Source organism: Nicotiana sylvestris, chromosome 8 (assembly GCF_000393655.2).
Source record: "Nicotiana sylvestris chromosome 8, ASM39365v2, whole genome shotgun sequence".
Taxonomy (NCBI): Eukaryota; Viridiplantae; Streptophyta; class Magnoliopsida; order Solanales; family Solanaceae; genus Nicotiana; species Nicotiana sylvestris.
Window position 1 is genome coordinate 15,440,789 of NC_091064.1, and position 24,627 is coordinate 15,465,415.

Here is a 24,627-nt window from a genome sequence, read left to right on the forward strand (position 1 = left end):
CGATGAGAGACCACCAGAGAAGACCAGAGAAGAGAGGTCGGGGGTTGAAGGGCTAGGGTTTGGTTGAGTTACTGAGAGAGGAGAGGATATGAGAGAATATAGAGGCGGCGGGTTTGGTAAAATGTGTTAGGGTTAGGTGTCGTTTAGAGTTAAAAATGGCAAGAGTTAATACGGGTCGTTGATCTCTCAGATGAACGGCCATAATTTAATTGGTTTTGGGTCGGGTAGGTATGTTTAGGGTTTGGGTTGGGTGGTTTAATATGAAATTGGGCTGGGGTATTGGCTTTCAATTAGGCTAAATTGAAATCCAATTTGGCTAAGTTTTAAATAGCCATTTTAATGCTATACAATTTACAGTAAATAGTAAATATTTTGTAAAAAATAATTACATGTACTAAAATAATTTAAAATAGATATTTAACATTTTAAAAATATAGAAGATTAATTGTATGCATATAAATGTAATTATACATTAATATGGCTAATATTGCAATTATATGCAAATTAGCTTTAAAAATGAAAAATGCAATTATAAAAATGCATTAAAAATATTTTAACAATATTTTGGCATAAATATAGAATTTAGATGACTAAGTTACCACAATAATAATTTGAGGGACAATTATCGGGGATTTTATGAGTAAAAGGGGAGTAAATAAATTAATTTAAAATCTTTAAAATTATAGAAAAATTATAAAAACCTTGTGCATGATTATATATACATATATATGCTATTTTGAAAGTATTTATGCATATTAAAAATATATAAGGTAAAATTGGGTATCAACAGCTGCCCCTCTTTACCCGGGAAGGATGAAAGAGTTTTCGGGTAAATAAATGATGGCCAATTTTGATCGGAAGGGATGCTTTAAAAGATAGGGGCTGGACTCCGATCTTCGAGTTTCCTATATATTCCTGGTCTTACGGGAATCAGGCCATGTATTCATCAGTAGAATATATCGATGAAGTTATTGCAAGAACGAGCACGAGATGCGGAAACAGCCATGGTGAGCGGTTAAGGTTCGAGATAGTTAAAGGAACTGGAGAGAGATTGCTCCTATTAGGATAGTGGTTGCTTACTAGTTACTTGTGGATAAAAGATGCTACAAACATGTATTTGCAAAAATTTAAACATGATGCAGATTCCCTTTGGACCATGAAGGTTGTCTTTGGACGGTTAAAGATGATGTCCTTGGACCATGATGTACTGGGCCATGAATTGTTTAGTGAGGGATTCGCAGGCCATAAAATGGTGTTCTTAGGCTATGAAGATGGTGCCTCCGAACCATGACGCCTTTGAATAATGATATGCAAATTTGAGGGATCCTCAGGCCATGGCATAGTGTCTTCCGGCTATGAGGATGATGCCTTTAGACTATGATGCCTTTTGATAGGTTGGAGATATTTTAGCCCATGATATGTAATAGTCATGATATTATCAAAACAATGCTTAGTCTCGTGAAATGGAGGGCAGAGCTTAGCCCGATTGAAAAGTGAATAAAGAGTACTTAGAAATAGAGCAATATTCGTGCAAAGAGGGACATTGCTTAGTCCCATACAGATGGGGAGGCAAGGATTAGCCTCATGCGAGTGTGGAGACAGGGATTAGCCTCATGCAAATAGGGAGGAAAGTATTAGCCTCATGTAAATGTGGAGTCAGGGATTAGACTCATGCAAATAGGGAGGTAGGGATCAGCCTCACGCAATTATTGAGTCAGGGATTAGACTCATGCAAATAGGGAGTCAAGGATTAGCCTCATGCAAATGTTGAGTTAGGGATTAGGCTCATGCAAATAGGGAGGCAAGGATTAGCCTCATGCAAGTATGGAGACAGGGATTAGCCTCATGGATTCAAGGATTAGACTTATACAAGTACGAAGGCAGGGATTAGCCTCATGGAGTCAAGGATTAGACTCAGGCAAATAGGGAGGCAGGGATTAGTCTCATGCAAGTGTAGAGTCAGGGATTAGACTCATGCAAATTGGGAGGCAGGGATTAGCCTCATGCAAGTATGGAGGCAGGGATTAGCCTCATAGAGTCAAAGATTAGACTCATACAAATATGGAGGCAGGGATTAGCCTCATGGAGTCAAGGATTAGACTCATGCAAATAGGGAGTCATGGATTAGCCTCATGCAAGCATGGAGTCAGTGATTAGACTCATGCAAATAAGGAGGCAAGAATTAGCCTCATGCAAATATGGGAGGCAGGGACTAGCCTTATGGAGATATAGAGGCAGAGATTAGCCTCATGCAGATGTGGAGTCTGGGATTAGACTCATGCAAATAGGGAGGAAGGAATTAGCCTCATGCAAATGTGGATTCAAGGATTAGATTCACTAAAATAGGGAGGCAAGGATTAGCCTCATGCAAATGGGGAGGCAAGGATTAACCTCATGTATGGAGTCAAGGATTAAACTCATGCAAATAGGGAGGCAAGAATTAGCCTTATGCAGGTATGGAGTCAAGGATTAGACTCATGCAAATAGGGAGGCAAGGATTAGCCTCATGCAAGTATGGAGGCAGGGATTAGCCTCATGCAAGGAGCAAGCAACAAATAAGAGTAGTGTATGTCTTAGCTGGAGATGTATTTGATGTTTGATGGCCTGATTGATAGTGAATTATCTTTGTGTATACATGTTTCGCGAATGTTATTGTTACGTCAAATGTGCCTGCATTCAAAGAAAAATTGTAAGTTTTGTAGGGCGAAGGTTGGTTCGTGCTTCTATCGGCTGGCTTTACTTTGCTCCGTTCTGAAAGCCTTTTGAGTTCCCCTGGGTGACACCTGATTGATATAGAAATAGAGTTTTCAAAAATATGCAGTTATTGATAAAAATAGAGTTGTTTTGGAAACGTATTGATATATCAGGTAATTTTGATGAACTAGTGACTGTAACACATCTCGAAGGCATTGCAGCTCTCTTATATTGGAATTTTGAGGGTCCTTCTCAAAATTCTGCCCCAGTTTGGTAGATGATCTTTGACCGTTTGCGGATAATGGATCTTGTTGAACCTTCTCCGAAATTTTGAGAATCCTTCTCAAAATTCTGCCCCAATTTCTTAACATGTTGGCATTGGCTGGACTTGCTCCGGAATTTTGAGGACCCTTCTTAAAATTCTACCCCAATTTCTAATCTTGGGGAAAATAAAATTTTTATTATGATATGACCGAACCTATAAAGCTGCCTACGTATCCCCTCTTTAATGGGAATCAGGTCAAGCATAGTTCAATTACATCAGAAAAGAAATGCGAAATAATCTAGGCAGAGTATCTCTTGACTGCGTCTGAATTGATTGGTTTTGGCCAGACTTCTCCGTCCATTTTTGTAAGTATGAGTGCTCCTCCTGTTAGTACCCTATGAACCATGTAGGGACCTTGCCAGTTGGGAAAGAATTTCCCTTTGGCTTCATCTTGATGCGGGAAGATTTTCTTCAATACCAACCACCGTGGTGCGAACTGTCTTAGCTTGACCTTTTTGTTGAAAGCTCTGGACATTCTGTTCTGATAAAGTTGGCCGTGACATACTGCGTTCATCCTCTTTCCATCGATAAGGGCCAACTATTCATAGAGATTGCTTATCCACTTTGCATCGCTGGGTTTGGCTTCCTTTATGATCCGTAAAGAAGGAATATCCACCTTGCTGGGATGACAACCTCGTTACCATAAACCAGCATGTAGGGAGTTGCCCCGTTTGATGTGCGAACCGTGGTGTGGTATCCCGGTTGGTGGCTTCTACGGCTCCATTCATCTGAGGTCTATAGGTTGTGGAATTCTTGTACTTGATTTTGAAAGTTTCACACATAGCTTTCATCAGATCACTATTGATATTGGCGACGTTGTTGGTAATAATAGACTCCGGAACTCCGAATCGGCTACGATCCTTGACAAAATCTGCAATGACTTTCTTGGTTACAGCTTTATAAGATGCAGCTTCTACCCATTTTATGAAGTAATCAATGGCTACCGGAATAAACCTGTGTCCATTTGAAGTAGTGGGGTCAATCAGACCAATAACATCCATTCCCCAGGCGGCGAATGGCCAAGGTGGGCTTGTTGCATTGAGCTTATTTGGCGGCACTTTTACCATGTTGGCATGCACTTGACATTGAAAGCATTTGCGAACATACTGAATGCAATCCGTCTCCATGGTCATCCAAAAATAACCTGCCCAGAGTATCTTCTTAGACAAGACAAAACCATTCATGTGCGGGTCATAGGTCCTGACATGTACATCCTCAAGTAACTTAGAAGCTTCCGTTGCGTCAACACATCTTAGTAAACCCAAATCAAGAGTTCTTCTGTACAAGTTTCCTCTGATGTGGAAGAAGTGATTTGACAATCTCTGGAGTGTGAGTTTCTGAGTGTGATTTGCATGCTCCGAATATTCTCCTTTTGATAAATACTCTTTGATGTCATGGAAGCAAGGCTTTCCATCTGCTTCTTCTTCGACATGAGCACAATACACTAGCTGATTATGGATCCTCACTGGAATGAGATCAATGTAATTATTATCTGGGTGTTGTATCATAGATGACAAAGTGGCCAATGCATCGGCGAACTCATTCTGAATTCTAGGAACATGTCTGAATTGTATCTTCGTAAACCTCTTTCTTAGTTCTTGCATATGGTGTAGATAAGGCAATATCTTGGAATTCTTTGTGGCCCACTCTCCTTGTACCTGGTGCACAAGCAAATCTGAATCACCAATCACCAGCAACTCCTGAACGTTTATGTCGACTGTCATGTTGAGCCCTAGTATGCATGCTTCATACTCTGCTATGTTGTTGGTGCAAGGAAATCTAAGTTTAGCAGATACCGGATAATGTTGACCCGTTTCTGATACCAAAACTGCTCCAATGCTCACTTCTTTAAAATTTGCGGCTCCATCGAAGAACATCCTCCAACCATTGTATGTTTCGGTAATGTCCTCTCCTACGAATGATACTTGTTCATTAGGAAAATATATTTTTAGAGGTTCGTATTCTCCTCCCACCGGATTTTCAGCGAGGTGATCTGCCAATGCTTGTCCTTTGACTATCTTTTGAGTTATGTAGACGATGTCGAACTCACTTAATAGTATCTGCCATTTTGCCAATTTCCCAGTAGGCATAGGTTTTTGAAATATGTACTTTAGAGGGTCCATCCTAGATATGAGATATATAGTGTAGGCGCAGAAGTAGTGCCTCAATTTCTGAGCTGTCCAGGTCAAAGCGCAGCAAGTGCGTTCAAGTAGAGAATATCGTGCTTCATAAGGTGTGAAATTCTTACTCAAGTAATATATGACTTTCTACTTTCTTCCTGTCTCATCATGTTGTCCCAAAACACATCCGAAGGCTCCATCTAATACAGATAGATAGAGTAGCAAAGGTCGTCCTGGTTCTGGCGGGACCAAAACTGGTGGTGTGGATAGGTACTCATTGATTTTGTCAAAAGCTTTTTGACAATCCTCAGTCCAGCTTGTTTCGGCATCCTTACTTAGCATTTTGAAGATGGGTTCACATATGATTATGGACTGTGCTATGAAGCGACTGATATAGTTGAGACGTCCTAAGAAGCCCATTACATCCTTTTTACTCTTAGGTGGTGGTAACTCCTAAATAGCTTTGGCTTTAGATGGATCCAGTTTGATCCCTCGACGACTGTCGATGAATCCCAGTAACTTTCCTGCGGGAACCCCGAATGCACACTTTGCGGGGTTCAATTTCAAATTGTACCTCCTTAGCTTGTCGAAGAACTTCCTCAAGTCTACTATGTGATCTATGAACCTCTTGGATTTGATACTGACATCGTCCATATACACTTCTATTTATTTATGTGTCATATCATGGAAGATGGTTGTCATGGCTCTCATGTAAGTGGCCTCAGCACTCTTCAGACCGAATGACATCATCTTGTAACAACATACACCCCATTGTGTAATAAAATATGTCTTCTCTGCATCTTTTTCATCCAACCAAATCTAGTGATAACCCGCGAAGTAATCGACAAAGGATTGGAGTTCATGCTTGGCGCGGTTATCAATCAGGATATGTATATTCGGCAGCCGGAAGTCGTCCTTGGGACTTGCTCTATTTAAATCCCGATAGTCAACACATACTCTGACTTTCCCGTCTTTCTTCAGAACTGACACAATGTTAGCTAACCAGGTTAGATATTCGACCACCCTGAGAACTTTGGCTTTGATCTGCTTGGTAACTTCCTCCTTGATTTTCAGGCTCATGTCTAGTTTGAACTTTCTGAGTTTCTGTTTTACTGGCGAACACATGGGACTAGCAGGCAACTTGTGAGCCACTATGGAAATGCTCAAACCGGTCATGTCATCATATGACCAAGCGAAAATGTCCTCATATTATTTTAGGAAACGAATGTACTCTTCCTTCTCTGTTGGTGACAAGCGAATGCTGATGTAGGTCTTCTTGACGGTCTCGGCGTCTCCTAAATTTATTTCTTTTATCTCGTCCAGATTGGAATTAGGCTTATTCTCAAAATTTTCAACCTCCCTAACGATTTCCTCGGGTATCTCATCTTCTTCCTCTGAATCACTATCCTCATGTTGCGTTGTGTCATTACATGTCACAGTCACTGGTTCATCAGGAAAAGTAATAATAACGCTGTGGAAAGGAAAAGTGTAAAGATAATAGTGAATAATAAAGAGCAAATGCATTTGATTAAAACTTGCAAAATTGTCCAGACAAAGCACGTCTTGATGAATCGAGCATTTATTTTGAAACAAGTAAAGCTTAAAACAAAACTACGAGAAATCTTAAATGCCTAGAATGGCTATAGAAGTAAATTTTGCTAAGCTACCTAGGGACTTGGCGGGCTCGGGATGGTGTGGTGGTCCAGTTTCTGAGAACAACTCCCTTCTTCATGGTTTGACTAGTAAGGCCTTCTTCTTCCTCCTCCTCAATTATGGCACTACAATCCATGTCCTCATCCTCCAAGAACAAATTCTTCAACCAACTAGTGCTTCTTCCTCTACACTCCCCCATATTATGTCAGCCTGATGAAAAACTTGTTCCAAACGTTGCACTGGTTGCTCAAGAGGGTAATACGGCCCATGCCATAGAGGCGACCAATCATTGTACTCTTACCATGTATACTGGTATCCGAGCCCAAAAGTGGTACCATGATTTTTTAGCTGTATTAGTTTGGTAATGCCTTGGAGGTTCTTTCCCAACCCTTTGCCGGGTTCATATCCGGACCATGCTAGTATATTTTCTATTTTGTTACTCCACCACTTATCCTTCTCTACGGCATTGACTCGTTCGATGTGATGATAGGCTTCCCTTCCTAGCCTTCTTCTATGTCCAATGGCCGGGATGGTTTGACTAGTGTAGATACTTCGATCTCCATGGATGATCACCTCCTGATGGTTCCATTCGAATTTCACGGCTTGATGTAGTGTGGAAGGCATGGCTCCATCAGCATGGATCTATAGTCGGCTCAACAGAAGATTATAAGAGGCTGGTATGTCAAGAACTTGGAATTCAACGTCGAACCAAGTTGGCCCCAACTACAAGCAAAGGTTGATTTCCCTGATCGTGACCCTCTAGGACCTATCAAAAGCCTTCACATTCATGCTTCCTACTAGTATCTCGTGGAAACCTTTGTCCAGCCTCTTCAGAGTGTCCAATTGACAAATATTTAGGCTCGAACCTCCATCAACCAAGACCCTAGCAATGAGCTTGTCTTCAAATTGCACTGTGATATGCAATGCTCGATTGTGATTTAAATCCTCAGGTGGTAGCTCGTCTTCGTGAAAGATAATCTTATGGCTCTCCAGCACTTGCCCAACCATGTTGGCCATTTCTCCACCAGTGATGTTATTGGGTACATAAGCCTCACTTAGTACTTTCATCAAAGCATTCTTGTGTGCCTCTGAATTCTGCAATAGTGACAGGATAGATATTTGAGCAGGGACTTTGTTCAAATGCTCAATAACAACAAACTCATTTGCATGTACTTTCCTCCACGGGTCATCTGGCCTGGTCTCAATGATAGGTTGCCTAGTGGTGGCCTCCTTACTTGAACCTTCCAGGTGTTCAGGTGTATAGACTCTTCCGGTTCTAGTCATTCCTTGTGCAGTGTCAAATTCCTCTATCTTGGCCTTCCCTTTCCACCGAACCTCGGCAACATAATCCTAGGGTATTGCTTTTAAGTTGAATGGGGGTGTGGTTGATACTGTCACAGTAAAGGGTGTGACCACTTCTACTTCAAATCGAGCGGAGGTGGCTGCGGGCGAAGCCATTTCCACCTCGAATGGAACTGATGCAGTTACCTCAACATCGATTGGTGCCTGAGTCTGAACCACAATAGGAGTAAGTGTGACTGCAACCTTAAAGTCATCATCTTCTCGAATAAGCTCGATCGACCCCTCGGGGTCCCATTCTTCATTTGTCTCTATCATATGTACACTGTCACCTCTTAATCAGGGAGGGGATTGTTGTAGACAATAGGTGTGGCTTCCTTTGCTTGTATGACCATGTTGTCAATTAGCATCTGGATCTTATCCTTCAATGTTCGGCACTCAACAGTGGTGTGCCCTTTCATACCGGAATGGTACGCACAAGTTTTGTTCGGATTGAACTATTAGGATGGATTTTCTAATGCTGTAGCGGAAACAGGAGTGAAGTAACTTGCGGCTTTTAACCTTTCAAATAGTTGGTATATAGGCTCAGCAATGGCGGTGTAGAGTTTTTAAGGTGCGTTAGGGCACCTATAGAGTTTATTCCTAACTATGTTTGATAACCAGAGATAGGGTAAGGGCTTAAAATTATCCCAAGGGGAAGGTGTTAGGCACCCCTCGGGATCCACTAGTGTGGTTCCCGGCCAGACAGTTTATTGTGAATTTAGCAAATAGACAAGTATGGGCTCAAATATTAGGGGATTTAAACGCATAAAAAGAAAGAACAATTAAAAGAAGAGTTTTAAAAAAAGGAATTTGCAAATAAAGGGAAAGGGGATCCTATGTTTATATTTAATATGGATCACATCAATGTGATACCCGGTATGACACTCCTCAAAAGAGGTGATACACGTGGTATTAGCGCATCGGTCATCATATCCATATCTACCATTCCCATCCCGTTAAGGTATTAAAGCACGGATTGGTCTCGATTACTATTGCATGCTATTACCCGTCCTATTCCTATCAGTCCCGGAGGAGCTTAGGACTACTATTCCTAAAGGGGAGGGATATTAGGCTGATTGGTTTCAAAGGGTAAAAATCTAAGGCGCCATACAAACACATACTTCATGTTGTGGAAAATATATAAACAGATAAAGGCCCATATACACCTCCTTAAACAAAAAAGCACATAACTAGCATGACTTGCACATACTTTTTCGGTCTGATTAAAATACTAAAGACGAGGGGAGTTTGATTATTAAAGCAGATCTGTTTATTACATAACTCAGATAAGAAGTCTGAATCAGGCCTTCCTGCTAGTTGTAGCAATTAACAAAGGCGGATTCAGTTTTTTATGATTATTATTCTAAGGCTTGCCTAAGTGTTTAGATGAGATCCTATAGGCATGATATCTAATTGATTCAGAATGTGGCGAAAAGGTAATAACTCAAAATGATTTGTTTAATATCCTATAGGAATGCTTGCTAAACCTCGTTAAAGAAGGGAATTAGATTATTTAAAACTGATTCAGAATAGACTGATCTTAAATTGAACTAGTTTCAGATTTTGCGAGCGATGGTATCTACTATTGCTGATTTTAAACCCTATGGACATGATATCTAATATTGAATGTGAATGTAAACGAACCAGATTTACTTGGGAATCCCTATAGGCATGATTTCTATATGTTACTAATTTCGAGATTATGAACATGACACTTATTTATAGCTGTTTAGAACCTAAAGCATGATATCTAAGTGGCATGCAGTATGTAAATAAGTCCTATAGGCAGGTTATCTAGGTATGACATTGACTATGAAGAAATTGAGATAAACCCTACAGACATGGTGTCTAAAAACTACAAAATTGAATACAAAGAATTTAAAACAGTCCTATAGGCATGCTTTCTACCCTTGAGCATACATAGTTACCCAACCCTTTTCACTAGCCAACCCCCAAATGTTTATTACAAATTATTATAGACCAAAAATAATGAATTATATCAGAAAAGTACAAAGAAAAGTTACAACCAGAGGAAGCATAATTCTTGACTTTCTCTTTGAGTTATGGAATAAACCACCTCAAAAATGCCATTGATCCAAAGCCTTTCTCGAACTTGATGTGTCAGAGTTCCCTAAGGGTCTCAATAGGAACCCGGGCAGTGCTCACACCCAAGTTACATAATCAGAATAGGAATGAGTGCAGTGTGGAAATACCATCCCTTATGTGTCCAAGTTTAGAGGGAGCTCATGGGTCCCAAGGCAGGCTCACATAAGGGGGGCCAAACTTAAGTCTAAGAAGATGGTGAAAATGCAGAAATAGAGTTTCAAGAACTGAGGGAATAGAGGAGGGGAAAGGATGATAGGGAGACAACCATTAGCATTTTACAGAGTTAACAATTTCATACAAAGGGGTCAGGTGATTGGGAGTCCATTGCAATGAGCCTATACACTTAGGTATGGGTTAGAATTGGCATGCACAACAATGGGAAGTGCTGACATGCCTGTAACCCAATCACAACATATGAGATAAACATGGAGGTTATGATCCTAGGGGAATCAGGTTTGGGTCATGCACAGCAATGTCCAATGCTGTTATGTCCCAAACCAACCACAAGTATTAAACACATTGGGGTAGGGATTTAGGATTCACAAGTCATGATACATTAATTCAGAACAGGAAAAAAGGGAAGTTACATGCTTTAATAATGGTACTGGGTTAAATACAAACAGTAGACAAGCAAGGATGCAAAAAACAGTAAATAAGCATGTTGTTGGTGGTGCAGAAGCTTAATTAGAACATACCAGTAAGAAATGCAAATGCAGAGAAAAATAAGCAAGTTTCCCACAGCCTAGACTTGGCTTTCAGTCGGCTAGGTAAGGCAGCAATATAGTAGTAAAAGATAAAAAAAAAAGAGGGATTTAGTGGAGTGCATGTTTGAACTCAAATGTTTATGCCTTGTGTTCGTGTCCTTGAAAGAAAAAAAGTACAGGGTATTTATAGTTTTTTGAAAATGGGTAAGAGAGAGGTAATAAGCTACAAACATGGAAACAATCATGATTCAGAATCAATTATACAAGTGATTACCTTTAATTAAGGGATCACTTGCTTAACGGGCAGTGACATGTTCAAAATAAGGAAGGAAATTAATTTGTTAGCAGGCTGACATTTGCCATAAAAGAAGTAGTAAAACATTAAGTAAGCAATCGAGTCTAGGTACAGAAATACTCTAATTTTGGAAAGGATTCAGTAAGGCAAAACAGGAAAAGAAATCAGTTAACCTTAACAGGCGAGTGAAATTAGAATTTCGCAAAGGAAAAGTTTGAAATCAGTCACAAGTATGAAGATCAGTCAAAGAAGGAAACTCAGCATATAAATAAGGTGCATAAACATTATACATGCGAGGCCAAGCCTGTTGGCAAAAGGAAATAGCATACAATAGTAGCACAAAATTCAATAGATAGCAACATTCGAAGCATGATAGTCTAGTAGGTGAAGTCACATTGAACCACTAGTGAAAAAAAAACATAGAATATCAAAGGCATGCGAAGATCTCACAGTAGCAGGTGAGGAATACCCCCTTTTAAAAATTAGGGTTTCGAGCATAATCGAGTTTTAGAGATGATAGAAAACCAGAGTTAGAAGAATCACACAAAGGAATAAAAGATTTTGAAATAAAGAACTTCAAATCGAGTCATGCACTTAAACGAGCAGTCTCAGACTCAAAGCCATAGGATTTTCACCAACAGTAGAGTTTTAAAAGTGGATAAACAAACAAATCAGACAAAACTCAAGCAAACAAGCATTCGTCTAATAAACAGTCAAAAGAAATTAGGGCTTTTAACATGCAATCTCAGGTAGAAGAACGATATAAGCAAACATAGCAAAACATGTCAAAATCCAGAGGAAAGTTTTGAAATAACTTAACAAGAACCCTAATCGAAAAAGATAAGGGTTTTTGAAAGACGAGTTTTAAAAAGAAACTTTGAGAAAAACGCTTAGAAGTCCAAAGCAAACATAGATCTGAAGCAGATCTAAGAGAAATCGAAAGAACCTTAGAGGTTAGGGTTTCAGAAGAACCTCAAGTGATGAGAAAGGCCTTGAAAACCATCAATCTAAGCAGGAGAGTCAAAAGTCTGAGTAGAATAGCCATGGCTGGCCGGAGAAAGGTCAGAGACGACTGGAGAACAGTCATCGAGCAAAGACTGGACAAAATCCTTTTAGGATCTAGTCATGAGACCACAGGAACGAACACGTAGGGGCCATAGGAGGTTGATACAGGTCTCCGATGACCTTGGAAGGCCATGGATTAGAGAGGATTAGGGTGGCAGTGGCCAGGGTTTGATGTGGTTGTAGAGAGGATTTGGGAGAGGAGGGGTTTCAGAGGCGGCAGATTATAAAAAATGAAAAGGGTTTGGGGGGGTCTTTGGGTTTAATTAGGAAAGGATTAATAGGAGTCGTTGATCTAAATGATCAACGGCTGGGATTAGATGGGAGTCAGGGTGGGTCATTTAAATGGGTTGTGGGCCGGTTTGAATGGGAATTAGGTTAGGGTAATTGGGCTTCAAATTGGGTTCAATTGGGGTTCAAAATCAGGATATGATTGAAATAAAATGGGGCTAACTTTTAAATAGCTAATTTTTCCTATTTGATTTATACAAAATAGTAAAATAATTTCTATAAATAAATAGCCAACACCATCAACCCCATTTTTCACTGGGTCAAAGCCTAAAATCTGATGAATAGAAGGAAAGGAGATCAGAAAGATTAAAGGTACTAAAATTATTTATAATACATAATTATCAAATTAAAAATACTGAACTTAATTTTTATAAATGTAAACGCAACTAAATCTTAAAAGAGGCTAATATTGCAATTATATGCAATTTGGCTTTAAAAATACTAAATAAATTAGTAAAAAATATGTAAAAATTATCTTAGCTATATTTTGGCATAAATATGAGAATCCGATAATTTTGGGAATTATTATTATATTTTTTATGAACAAAATAGGGAAATAAATTGGTTAAAAAATCTTTAAAAACTAAGTAAAAATAATAAAGCATTTGGACATACTTATATATGTACACATATGATATTTTGAAAGTATTTTGCATATTAGAAAAATATATAGGGAAAAACTGGGTATCAACAGTGACATTAGTGCGTAGTCATCATATCTCATGTCTACCCTTCTCACCCCCTTAGTGGTCATTAAAGCGAGTGTTGGTCAGCGATCTCTATTGCGTGCTGTTACACGTCCCCTCTTAATGGTCCTGGATGAAATTTAGGACCTCTATCTATATGTAGTTCTAGATAGACCCCTAAGGTTTAAAGGAGAAAATACTAAGGCGACAGGCAAGAACAATTAGGACCTTAGCACATAAGACAGAAAAGGAGCAATTAGAGGCTCAAGTTTACCTCCACAGACAACACACATAAGCAGCACGACTCAAACACAAATAAGGGCCTTTTTGTTAAACAGTATCCTAAGACATGATGTCTAAGTGAATATCAAGACACAAAAGATAGGCATTTTATTTTATAAACCCAGAAGTAATGGCCCTATCAGTTTGCCTACTAATTTTTTAAGCCTGTTAAAATCATAACGACATTAAGTAACAGATACAGTTTTAGAGTTATAGGATTTGAAAACCCCCTATAAGCTTGCCTACATATGGAATAATGATAACTACATTTTATATTGTAAAACAGGGCAGATTTTAAAACAGACTCTTGAATATCTATAGGCATGCTGTCTAATGATAGATTAAAGCAGTTTTTGAAAGAATTCATTTCAAGGAAAATAAACCACTAATTAAACTACTTTCGAAGTGAACTAATCATGGACTGGATTGACTTATTTAAACTAAACTGATTTGAGATCTAGGTAGAGTTTCTGATGTTATTTCCTTTAGGCATGACATCTAATTATTTAAGAACTGATGTTAGAAACTTGTGGGCGTGATAACAAATGAAAAACACATGTAAACATTCGTTATAACAGAAGTTGAACTGGATCATATCCTATATGCATGGTATCTACTTGTGAAGTTGATTTTAAGACCTATAAACATGATTTCTATTATTGGAACCACTTGAGACCTATAGGCATGATTTCTAACATGGTAAGACAAAATATAAAAAAAATATAAAGTCCTATAGGCATGGTTTCTACCCGTATTACCTTACAAATATGTAACTACCCACCCTTTTTCACTAGTTACCCCAATATTCGTTTACAAATTATTACAGACCATATGAATGAATTACATAATTAGCTAAAAAAGAAAAGAAGAAGTTACACTATAGGGAGCCTGAAGTAGGCCCAAGTGATTTCCCAAAACCTCCAATAGCCTCAAATGCCAACTTCATAGACAATATTATTGTCTAGGTGCGTCAGAGTTCCCCAAGGATATCAAGGATCCTGGGTAGTGCTCACACCTAGACTTTGTAGCCAAATTGAGTAAGTGTAGTGTGGAAGGGCCAGCCTCAGTGTGCCAGAGTTCAGAGGGTTCTCAAGAGGATCCCAAGGCAGTACACACACTGGAGGGGGTAGAACCTAGTGATTTAGAAGTAGAGTGAGAGTGCTTGAAACAGTTTGAAAGGTTTTAGTGGGGAAATAGTGTTAAAGAGATTTGCTTGAAATAGCTTTGTAAATAAGAGGGTTGTTTAGTAAAACAATTTTTGAGAACAGTCATGTAACTCAACAAACAGCAGGTCAGTCAAGCAAGTTCAGCAAACACTCAGGAAACAAGTCTCCACACAGGGTCAATTAGGGGTTGGGGACAAATAAGGTCGGTATGATGAACACATAACAGGCAGAAGTCCTTTGCCCTTATTGCAGGTAGTAAGACTTAGATTCATGAGTGTTAATTAGAACACAGTTACAGAACCAGAGATGCCTAGGGGATTCATTGGAGTGGGAGATAGTAGATTATAGGATTTTACACTAAACATGGTTGAGCATAATACTAAAACAACTTGGCCAATAGCCCAACAAGTGCATACTAGAACTAGTAGACATGCATTAAATATAGTAGAGTCAAGTAACTAGTTCATGAGAGCATGCTGAAGCAAAGAGATTAATTACATGTTGAACATCAAAACCATAGGAAGAAATGAATCAGGAACATGATGAACTGAACTATTAAAAGAAACATATTGTTTTTGGGGCTTGAATTGAAATCATAGCATACCAGTATAGAGATAGTAAACACAAGGTGAAGAACAGGAGAGCACAATAATTAGCCTTGGCTTACAACCGACTAATTCAAAATGGTAGCAAGTAACCAAGAGAGAAAGCAGAAAACTTTTAGGGTGAAAGAGAGAGTTTTGAACCAATGTGTTCGTCTTTGTGTTAATGAGAGAGTATGCATATATAGTAGTTCGAAACTAGTTAAAAATGAAGCAAGAATCACAATAGTATAGTAACTATGAAACTCAGAACCAATTAGAGTAAAGTCAGGACAAGTACTCCCTTAAGTTAAGGGAATCAGTTCAAATGGTAAGAACAAGTAACACATAAGGAAAGAAATCAATATATGACCAATAAGGAAAGATTTCAAACTCAGTAAGTGTAGGGTAAACAATTAGGGTTAAGTTCAGAAAACTCTAGTTAAGGTAATAAAGTACCACAACAGACAAGGTAGGCGAATCAATTAATTTGAATAGAAAGGGTAGAAATCGAGGGTTTAAAGGAAGGTCTTCCAATCAAACCATGAAATAGGGAATCCAGAATCAATCAAAGAGAAATTCATGATTCAGTGTTCAACATATAAATAGAGTAAGATAAGAACAACCAGGCATAGCAAACACGAAGGTTACACAGCACTGATGGAAAGAATCAAGTCTTGAACAGTCAAGATGGACACAAGCACATAGAAGTGATATAAGTTAGGCTAAAACTGAGTAAGAATATATCCGAGGAAAGATAGTCACAAAAACTCAAACAAAAAATGATCAGTCATGCTAATACACAGAACCAAACGGAGAAACCTAGAAAATTATGTCTTTCAACATAGACGAGTTGAAGAGGTAGTAAAATCATAGAATCAGTCAAAAATATTCAAGAAATAGAAGTTTAAACATAAAGAATTAGTTTAAACAAAGTTTTTAAAGAAGTTTCGAAACCCGAATTTTTTTGAAGAAGATGAAAACACTTGAAATCAGATGATTCTTGTAAAGAGTTTCAAGGACAGTGTAAAACATTAAAGAAACAAACTCAAATCAATCTAGATCTGTACAGATCTAGGAGATATAGGCAGAAATTAGGGTTTCAGAAGAAACCCATATAGAGATGAAAGAATCTGTCTAGAATCCCAAGGATAATAACAAATACAACGTGAAGACCTTAGAGAAGTCAAGCATGGCATGAGAGAAGCCATTGGAGGCTTAGGAGTCGATGAGAGATCACCGGAGAAGACCGGGGAAGAGAGGTCGGTGGTTGAAGGGCTAGGGTTTGGTTGAGTTACTGAGAGAGGAGAGGAGAGGATAGGAGAGAATACAGAGGCGAAGGGTTTGGAAAATGAGTTAGGATTAGTGGTCGTTTAGAGTTAAAAATGGCAAGAGTTAATACGGGTCGTTGATCTCTCAGATCAACGACCATGATTTAATTGGTTATAGGTTTTGTAGTTGTGTTTAGGGTTTGGGTCGGGTGGTTTAATATGAAATTGGACTGGGGTATTGGGTTTTAATTAGGCTAAAATTGAAATCCAATTTGGCTAAGTTTTAAATAGCCAATTTTATCCTATATAATTTACAATAAATAGTAAATAATTTCTAAAAAAATAGTTTCGTGTAATAAAATGATTTAAAATAGATATTTAATATTTTAAAAATATAAAAGATCAATTTTATACATATAAATATAATTATACATTAATAGGGCTAATATTGCAATTATATGCAAATTAGTTTTAAAAATACAAATATAAAAATGCACTAAAAATATTTTAACAATATTTTGGCATAAATATAGAATTTAGATGACTAAATTAACACAATAATAATTTGAGGGATAATTGTCGGGGATTTTATGAGTAAAAGGGGAGGAAATAAATCAATTTAAAATCTTTAAAATTATAGAAAAATTATAAAAATCTTGTGCATGCTTATATATGCATATATATGCTATTTTGAAGTATTTATATATATTAAAAATATATAGAGAAAAATTGGGTATCAACACTTGTAACCAGACAATATTTGGATAGTTATCCATGCCATACTATTTTATGCCTAGGTTACCACCTAGGTATAAGTGACAACTTAGTCATTTCCAATCCTGTGGATTTTTTCCACGTGGGGTAGGGGTAAGATATTAATTTTCTTATCCACTTATTAGTTAACTGGGTAATGTCCTGTTACCCGGTAATTAATCAATTACCCGCATAATTTAAAAATTACCACAAATTACTTAAAATTCTATTTATTTTTAAAATACTTCATATGTACTTTATATATTATACTACCGTAGTCATATGGTACCTTGCATGGTACTAGTTTATAATTATTGGGTATTATCGCTCGACCCATATTTTATTCCAAATTGTCCACTTTCAACGAAACTCGTTTTCTTTAATACTTGTACCCCTTTTATCCTTCATAACACTTATTTATCGCTTGTTATAAATAGCGTAAGTACGTTAATGACAAGATGATCTCATCCCCAGTCTACCTCGGTGACTGAAAATCAAATTTTAACGTACGAAAACGCGAGATGTAACATCCTCCCCCCTAGAAATATTCATCCTCAAATGTTCAACTCCCCGTGATCTATATAACTTCAGCAAGGTCGTCTATGTAACAACACCACTATCAACTCTCCCTGTAGAAGCTTAATAACCCAACGACACACAGGACCAAAATTATGAATAATGACAATGACCTCACATGACCAACGACAATAACTAATACAAGAATTTATACACGTACTTTATGATTATGACGTCTTAGTCGGACCCTTCTCTGGAGGAGGAAATAAGTAGGGATATCTAGACTTCATGTTTTCCTTGTCCTCCCAAGTCATTTCTTCCACATTGTTGTTTCTCCAAAGTACTTTCACGGAGGCTACATCCTTATTCCGCAGCTTGCGGATTTGTCGGTCTAACACGACAACCGAAATTTCCTCATATGACAAGTCCTCTATAATCTGTACATCATTCCTGAGCACCACTCATGTATGATCGCCCAGATACATGAAAAATCGGATGAACATACTCTAATTCTGAGGTCAATTCTAATTCATAAGCTACTTGGCCCACTCTCCGAATGATCTTATAAGGCCCAATATACCGTGGGATAAGTTTGCCTTTCTTGCCAAATCTCATCCCATCCTTCATAGGTGACACCATTAAGAATACCTAGTCATCGACCCCGAACTCTAAATCTAGACGCCGCATGTCAGAATATGACTTCTGACAACTTTGAGCTGTCAATAGTCGATCCCGAATAAACTTTACTTTTTCTATGGCTTACTGAACCAGGTCTGGCCCATGTAATCCAGATTCTCCAACATCAAACTACCCTATAGGCGACTTACACTTCCATTCGTAAAGAGCTTTGTATGGAGCCATCTGAATACTGGAATGGTAGTTATTATTATATACGAACTCAACAAGTGGCGGATGATCATCTCAGCTACCTTTGAAGTCCATTATACAAGCTCGTAACATATCCTCCAATGTCTAAATAGTACCCTCAGCCTGTCCGTCTGTCTGGGGATGAAATGCTGCACTAAGACTTGAGTCTCCTATCCTTTTTGGAAGGACTTCCAGAAGTTAGTTGTAACTTGAGCACCTCTATCCGAGATAATAGATACAGGGACACCATGAAGTCATATTATTTCTTTAATATAAAGTCTTGCATAATCCTCTGAGGAATATGTAGTCCTAATGGGCAGAAAATGGGCTTACTTTTTAAGCCTATCAACAATCACCCATATCGAATCAAACTTATGCTGGGTACGAGGTAAACCTACGCTGAAGTCTATATTGATTACTTCCCATTTTCAAGTCGGAATCTCCATAGCTTGCAATAACCCATCGGGTTTTTGATGCTGCTGACAGTTAAGACACTGGGCAACAAATTCTGCTATATCCTTTTTTATTCAGTCCCACAAATATACTTCCCTGATATCATGATACATCTTTGTTGCACCTGGATGGATAGAGTAGCGAGAATAGTGAGTTTGTCCTATAACCTGCCGGCGCAACCCTGCAATATTAGGCACACATAATCGCCCTTGATATTTGAGAACTCTATCTTCTATAATTTCAAATGGTGTTTTCTCCTTCAGAAGGGTGGCATCCCTATAATGAACTAACACAGGATCCTCGTACTGGCATTCCTTTACTTCAGTTACTAAAGAGGATGTTGCTGTATCCTGAAGAGTAATTCTAATGTCACATGAGTCCAGTAACTGAACTCCAAGACTAGATAGCTGATGAACCTCATGGGCTATTACCCTCTTTTCTGGTTGTAAATACGACAGGTTACCCATAGATCCACGGCTGAGGACGTCTACTACTACGTTCGCTGTCCCCGGATGGTATAAAATATCAACGTCATAGTCTTTAAGTAGCTCCAACCATCTCCTTTGATGTAGATTCAATTCCTTTTGCTTGAAGAAGTTCTGGAGGCTCTTATGATCCATATAGATATCAACATAAATACCCTACAAGTAGTCCCTCCACATCTTTAGTGCATGAATCACTGCGGCTAACTCTAGATCGTGGGTAGGGTAATTATTCTCATGCTTTCTTAGTTGTCTATAAGTTACAACCTTACCATGCTGCATCAACACACAACCCAATCCAAAGCCTGAAGTGTCACAATAGATAACCTAACCATTGGTCCCTTCTGGGAGTGTTAGAACCGGTGCTGAAATTAATCTGTCCTTCAATGCCTGGAAACTCCATTTGCAAGCATCGGTCCATTGAAACTTAGCTCCCTTATGAGTTAACATACATGGGTATTATAATCTTTTAAAATTCGTGAACTTTCCCTTTTCGAAGGCCCAAACTTCATCCTCTATTTATCACAATTAAGCCCTTATTCCACTGCCAGGGCAACATTTCATTTATTCCAAATGTTACTAGTCTTAGGCTCCTTTTGAGTTCATTCAGGCTATACTGATCCTTCTATAACTTAGATAAGCCATTAACTCTCTTATGAGCTTAACCCCAAGGACTTATCCATTCTCGTCACCTTTTCACTCATCCTTTCTTATCCTTCCTCGCATCTTCCTAAAAACTTGTCGCTCTACCATACTTTAGCTTGCGACCTACATATATCTATTTATACTTATTCACAATCTTTCTTCAACTTACTTGCATCATAGATTTCCTTATGTTATTCCGGAACATTAAGTGAGACAATTACAAGTTTCCTGTAATAACCTGTCAAATAGAGAAACTACGAACCCCCGTCGATGTTGTGGGTCTAGGTCAAGTCTTCAATGCCTCATTTTTTGTGTATCCACCCGGATGCCTTCACCCGAAATGATTGCCCAAGGAAAGTTACAGAGTTCAACCAGAATTCATATTTAGAGAATTTTGCATACAACTTCCGTTTTGTAAAACTCTGAGCACGGTACGCAAATAATCTGCATGCTTAGCCCCTCAACGAGAATATACCAATATATATATCATCAATAAATACGATTACAATCAGATCTTAAAAAGGGCCTGAACATACGGTTCATCAAATCCATCAATACAGCTGGGGCATTGGTTAGACCGAACGAAATAACCCAAAACTCAAAGTGCCCATATCTAATCCTGAATGCTGTTTTTGGAATATCTTCATCCTTAACCCTTACCTGATGGTATCCAGACCTCAAGTCTATATTTGAGAAATACGTGACACCTTGCAACTGATCAAATAAATCATCAATTCTCGGGAGCGGGTACTTATTCTTGATCGTCATCTTATTCAGCTGCCTATAATCAATATACATTCGTAAGGAACCATCTTTCTTTCTTACAAACAAAATAGGTGCTCCCACGGTCACGTACTAGGTCTGATAAAACCTTTTTCAAGCAAGTCCCTTAGTTGTTCCTGTAATTCTCACAACCCTGCAGGGGCCATTCTATAAGGGGGAAATATGTATATTGGATGAGTATCTGGTAGTAGGTTAATGACAAACTCAATTTCTTGCTCTGGCAGAAAACCCGAAAGCTCATCGGGAATTCTAATTCCACATCCCAAACCCGAACTAAGTGATAAATATAGTCCTTTATGATCATCTTCCTTGCCTTGAGATAGGATATAAATTTACCTCTTGGCGATGCGATATTACCTTTTCATTCTAAAACAGGCTCTACTAGAAGCTGAAATCAAACAATCTTTGATCTACACTTGATGTTAACATAATAAAAGGCCAATTAATCCACACCTATTATAATATCAAGTCCTACCCAACCGAACACCACGTATCTTATCCTTGTTTATTATCAAATCTTTCACGGGCCATTTCGGGTCATATCCATATATATAAGTAATAATATTAAAACATAACTTGCATAACTAATTTACAAAAAGGTTTATATACATAGGAGTCGACTAGGTCGTAGACATGTCATACCCAAAAGTATATACATGATATTGTCTGCAAAACCTCTAAGTAGGTATAACCATAATATATACAAGTTGGGATGGGGCTCCCTACATCCTCATAAAATAACCTAACATATTTAGAACCCTGACTTGGTAATATTCCAAGAAGAAGTAGAACTCATCAACCAAAAACTAACACTTGGAGGAAGTCTAAAGTAAAGGGTCCTTGCCTCGTCTTATATAAGAACCTCGATCAGACACACTTTGAAGCAAAATCTTCATATTCTTATTGGTCACTTTCCTTCTCTTAGCCTGACAAATATCCTCTTCCTCTGCATATCCCATAACATACACTGACGAACCTTGATTGACTGACTCCCAAGACTGTGGACTATCCGGAACCTCAGAAGAGCTGGTGTCCGCAAATGCCATGACATAGTTTTGAGCCTGAGGGAAACCCGGCTATGCCAATCCATGCACTACTCCCCTCATACCCTAATCAATGGTCTGTGCTAGTGAAACTAAGGGCCTTGGCGAGGGCGGAACTTCTCTTACCCCATCTGCTGCCGGATTGGTCGAAACAGCTTAAACGGGTGCCTCAAATGGACCCTCGGATGGATCCTCCTCAATAGAAACCATGATCTTTGATGGGTCTGACTCCATAGTATAACTTATATCTCTTTCTAACACCTTCGTAGCCTTCTGACCCATGCTAATGGCTATAGGCTTCGGAGGCATCACTAAAAATGTTACACATAATTAGGAACACAAATGTTTATATTGCACGATCTAAGAAAAGAAGAGAGGATAACATCCTATATGTCCTGTAGCCTCCTATCTATAAGTGTGGTGCACAACACACCCATACACAAGACTCTACTAGACACGGTCTATAGACAAACCTAGGACAGAACTGCTCTGATACCACTTTTGTCATGACCCAACCCGATGGGCCGCGACTGGTGCCTGAGTCGTACCTGTCAAACACCCCTAAGCATGCGTCTAGGATATGAACCTGTATAACATCTGTTGAATTACAAAGGTAACATACATGAAGGAAACCTGCCAACAAGGCATATGTACTTATACATGCAGAATACAATGGGCGAGCCCGCAAGGCTGCAATAAACAACTATACATCCAATAACTGAAAGTCGACAAGGCCATATACAACCCTACTAGGTATACTGTCTATAGACCTCTAATAAGAACATAACTGTACGAAGACGGGACTGATCCACGCTATCTCCATATATATATATATATAAACATATCGTACAAAAATCAAAAGCAGCTCCGGATCAAGTGGAGCACGCCAACTCTCGCTGATTAGGGATCCTACGAAGGGGGGCCGTCAGCTTGCCTACCTGTACCTGCAGGCATGAAATGTAGGCCCCGTGAAATAGGGCATCAGTACAAAAAATGTACTGAGTATGTAAGGCATGAAAATTAGTACGTAAAAGACATAGACGAAACATGGAATAGAGAAACACATCTTTAAATTTGAATAACCTTATAAATTCTGACACGTTAATAATTTCATGCACGTGCATATAAATGTCGTGCCATGCATAGGTATGGGTGTACATAATATCATCAAGCCACTGAGGGCATCCCATCATATCGTCTCGGCTACTATGGGCAACATCATCAACATATACCAGCTGATCAGGTGGTGGTGCATATATAATGCTGTAACCTTTTCCCATATATATATATATATATATATATATATATATATATATATACGGTTATATAACGCCATTTGGTCATGAGTCAATGCAAATGAGTGAAATGCATGAAAAATACATAATAATCTCAATATTTCTTCCGGATAAACTTTTTCAATTGCGTATTATTCTGAGACCCATGACCAGAAGATAATAATAATTCACATGAGGAATCAAGAATATAGACACCCCTAGTATTTCTATGAATAGAGTAATTTGTAGAAACTGTCTGTTTGCTCGTTTCTTCAGTATAATTTGGATTATGCCAAAAGAAAAAAAGGGAAGGCCTTAACATACCTAAAGTAGGGAAAATTCCGTATAATACTCCGTTGGAAAACCTTCGTTGATTGAGCAAAATTTGCCCATGCTTCTTAGAAATTCACGGACGAACTTACTTCTGGTTCCTAAAAGTTTTGAAATGAAATAACGTTTTTTCTTCCTTGGATTTTTGAAAGGAATACGTCTCTGGTTTCTTGAAATTTTGGAAGAAATACGTTTTTTGGTTCCTTGGATTTTTGAGAGGAGTAATGTTTCTGCTTTCTCATTTTTGATTCATATTGCTTGTAACCAGACAATTTTTGGATAGTTATCCATGCCATACTCTTTTATGCCTAGGTTACCACCTAGGTATAAGTGACTACTTAGTCACTTCCAATCTTGTGGTTTTTTGCCACGTGGGGTGGGGTGGGATATTACTTTTTATCTACTTATTAGTTAACAGATAATATCCTGTTATCCGGTAATTAATCAATTACCCGCATAATTTAAAAATTACCACAAATTACTTAAAATTTTATTTATTTTTAAAATATTTCATATATACTTTATATATTATACTACCGTGGTCATATGGTACTTTGCATTGTACTAGTTCATAATTATCGGGTATTATCGCTCGACCCATATTTTATTCCAAATTGTCCACTTTCAACGAAACTCGTTTTCTTTAATCCGTGTACCCCTTTATCCTTCATAACACTTATTTATCGCTTGGTATAAATAGCGTAAGTACGTTAATGTCAAGATGATCTCATCCCCAAGTCTACGTCTGTTGACTGAAAACGAAATTTTAACGTACGAAAACGCGAGATGTAATAGGCAACCTTCGCAAATGCGAAGTCATGATCGCAAATGTGACAACAGGATAGTCAAAGTTTGCAAATGCGAATATCGCGCTGCAGTTCTGGGCAATTATGTCATTTCATAT

At 38.4% G+C, this 24,627-nt stretch overlaps 2 protein-coding genes across 2 annotated transcripts; both read right to left on the reverse strand.

Annotated features, from left to right (window-relative positions):
* Positions 1 to 3,561: 3,561 nt before the first annotated feature.
* LOC138874719 (uncharacterized) lies at positions 3,562 to 4,896 on the reverse strand. Its single transcript, XM_070153497.1, has 2 exons — positions 4,164 to 4,896; positions 3,562 to 4,076 (listed from the first exon to the last, which is right to left on the reverse strand). The coding sequence occupies exons 1-2, from the start codon at positions 4,894 to 4,896 to the stop codon at positions 3,562 to 3,564; spliced, it is 1,248 nt and encodes a 415-aa protein (XP_070009598.1).
* Positions 4,897 to 19,240: 14,344 nt separating this feature from the next.
* On the reverse strand, positions 19,241 to 19,786 carry LOC138874720 (uncharacterized). Its single transcript, XM_070153498.1, has one exon. The coding sequence runs from the start codon at positions 19,784 to 19,786 to the stop codon at positions 19,241 to 19,243; it is 546 nt and encodes a 181-aa protein (XP_070009599.1).
* Between the last annotated feature and the right edge of the window lie 4,841 nt (positions 19,787 to 24,627).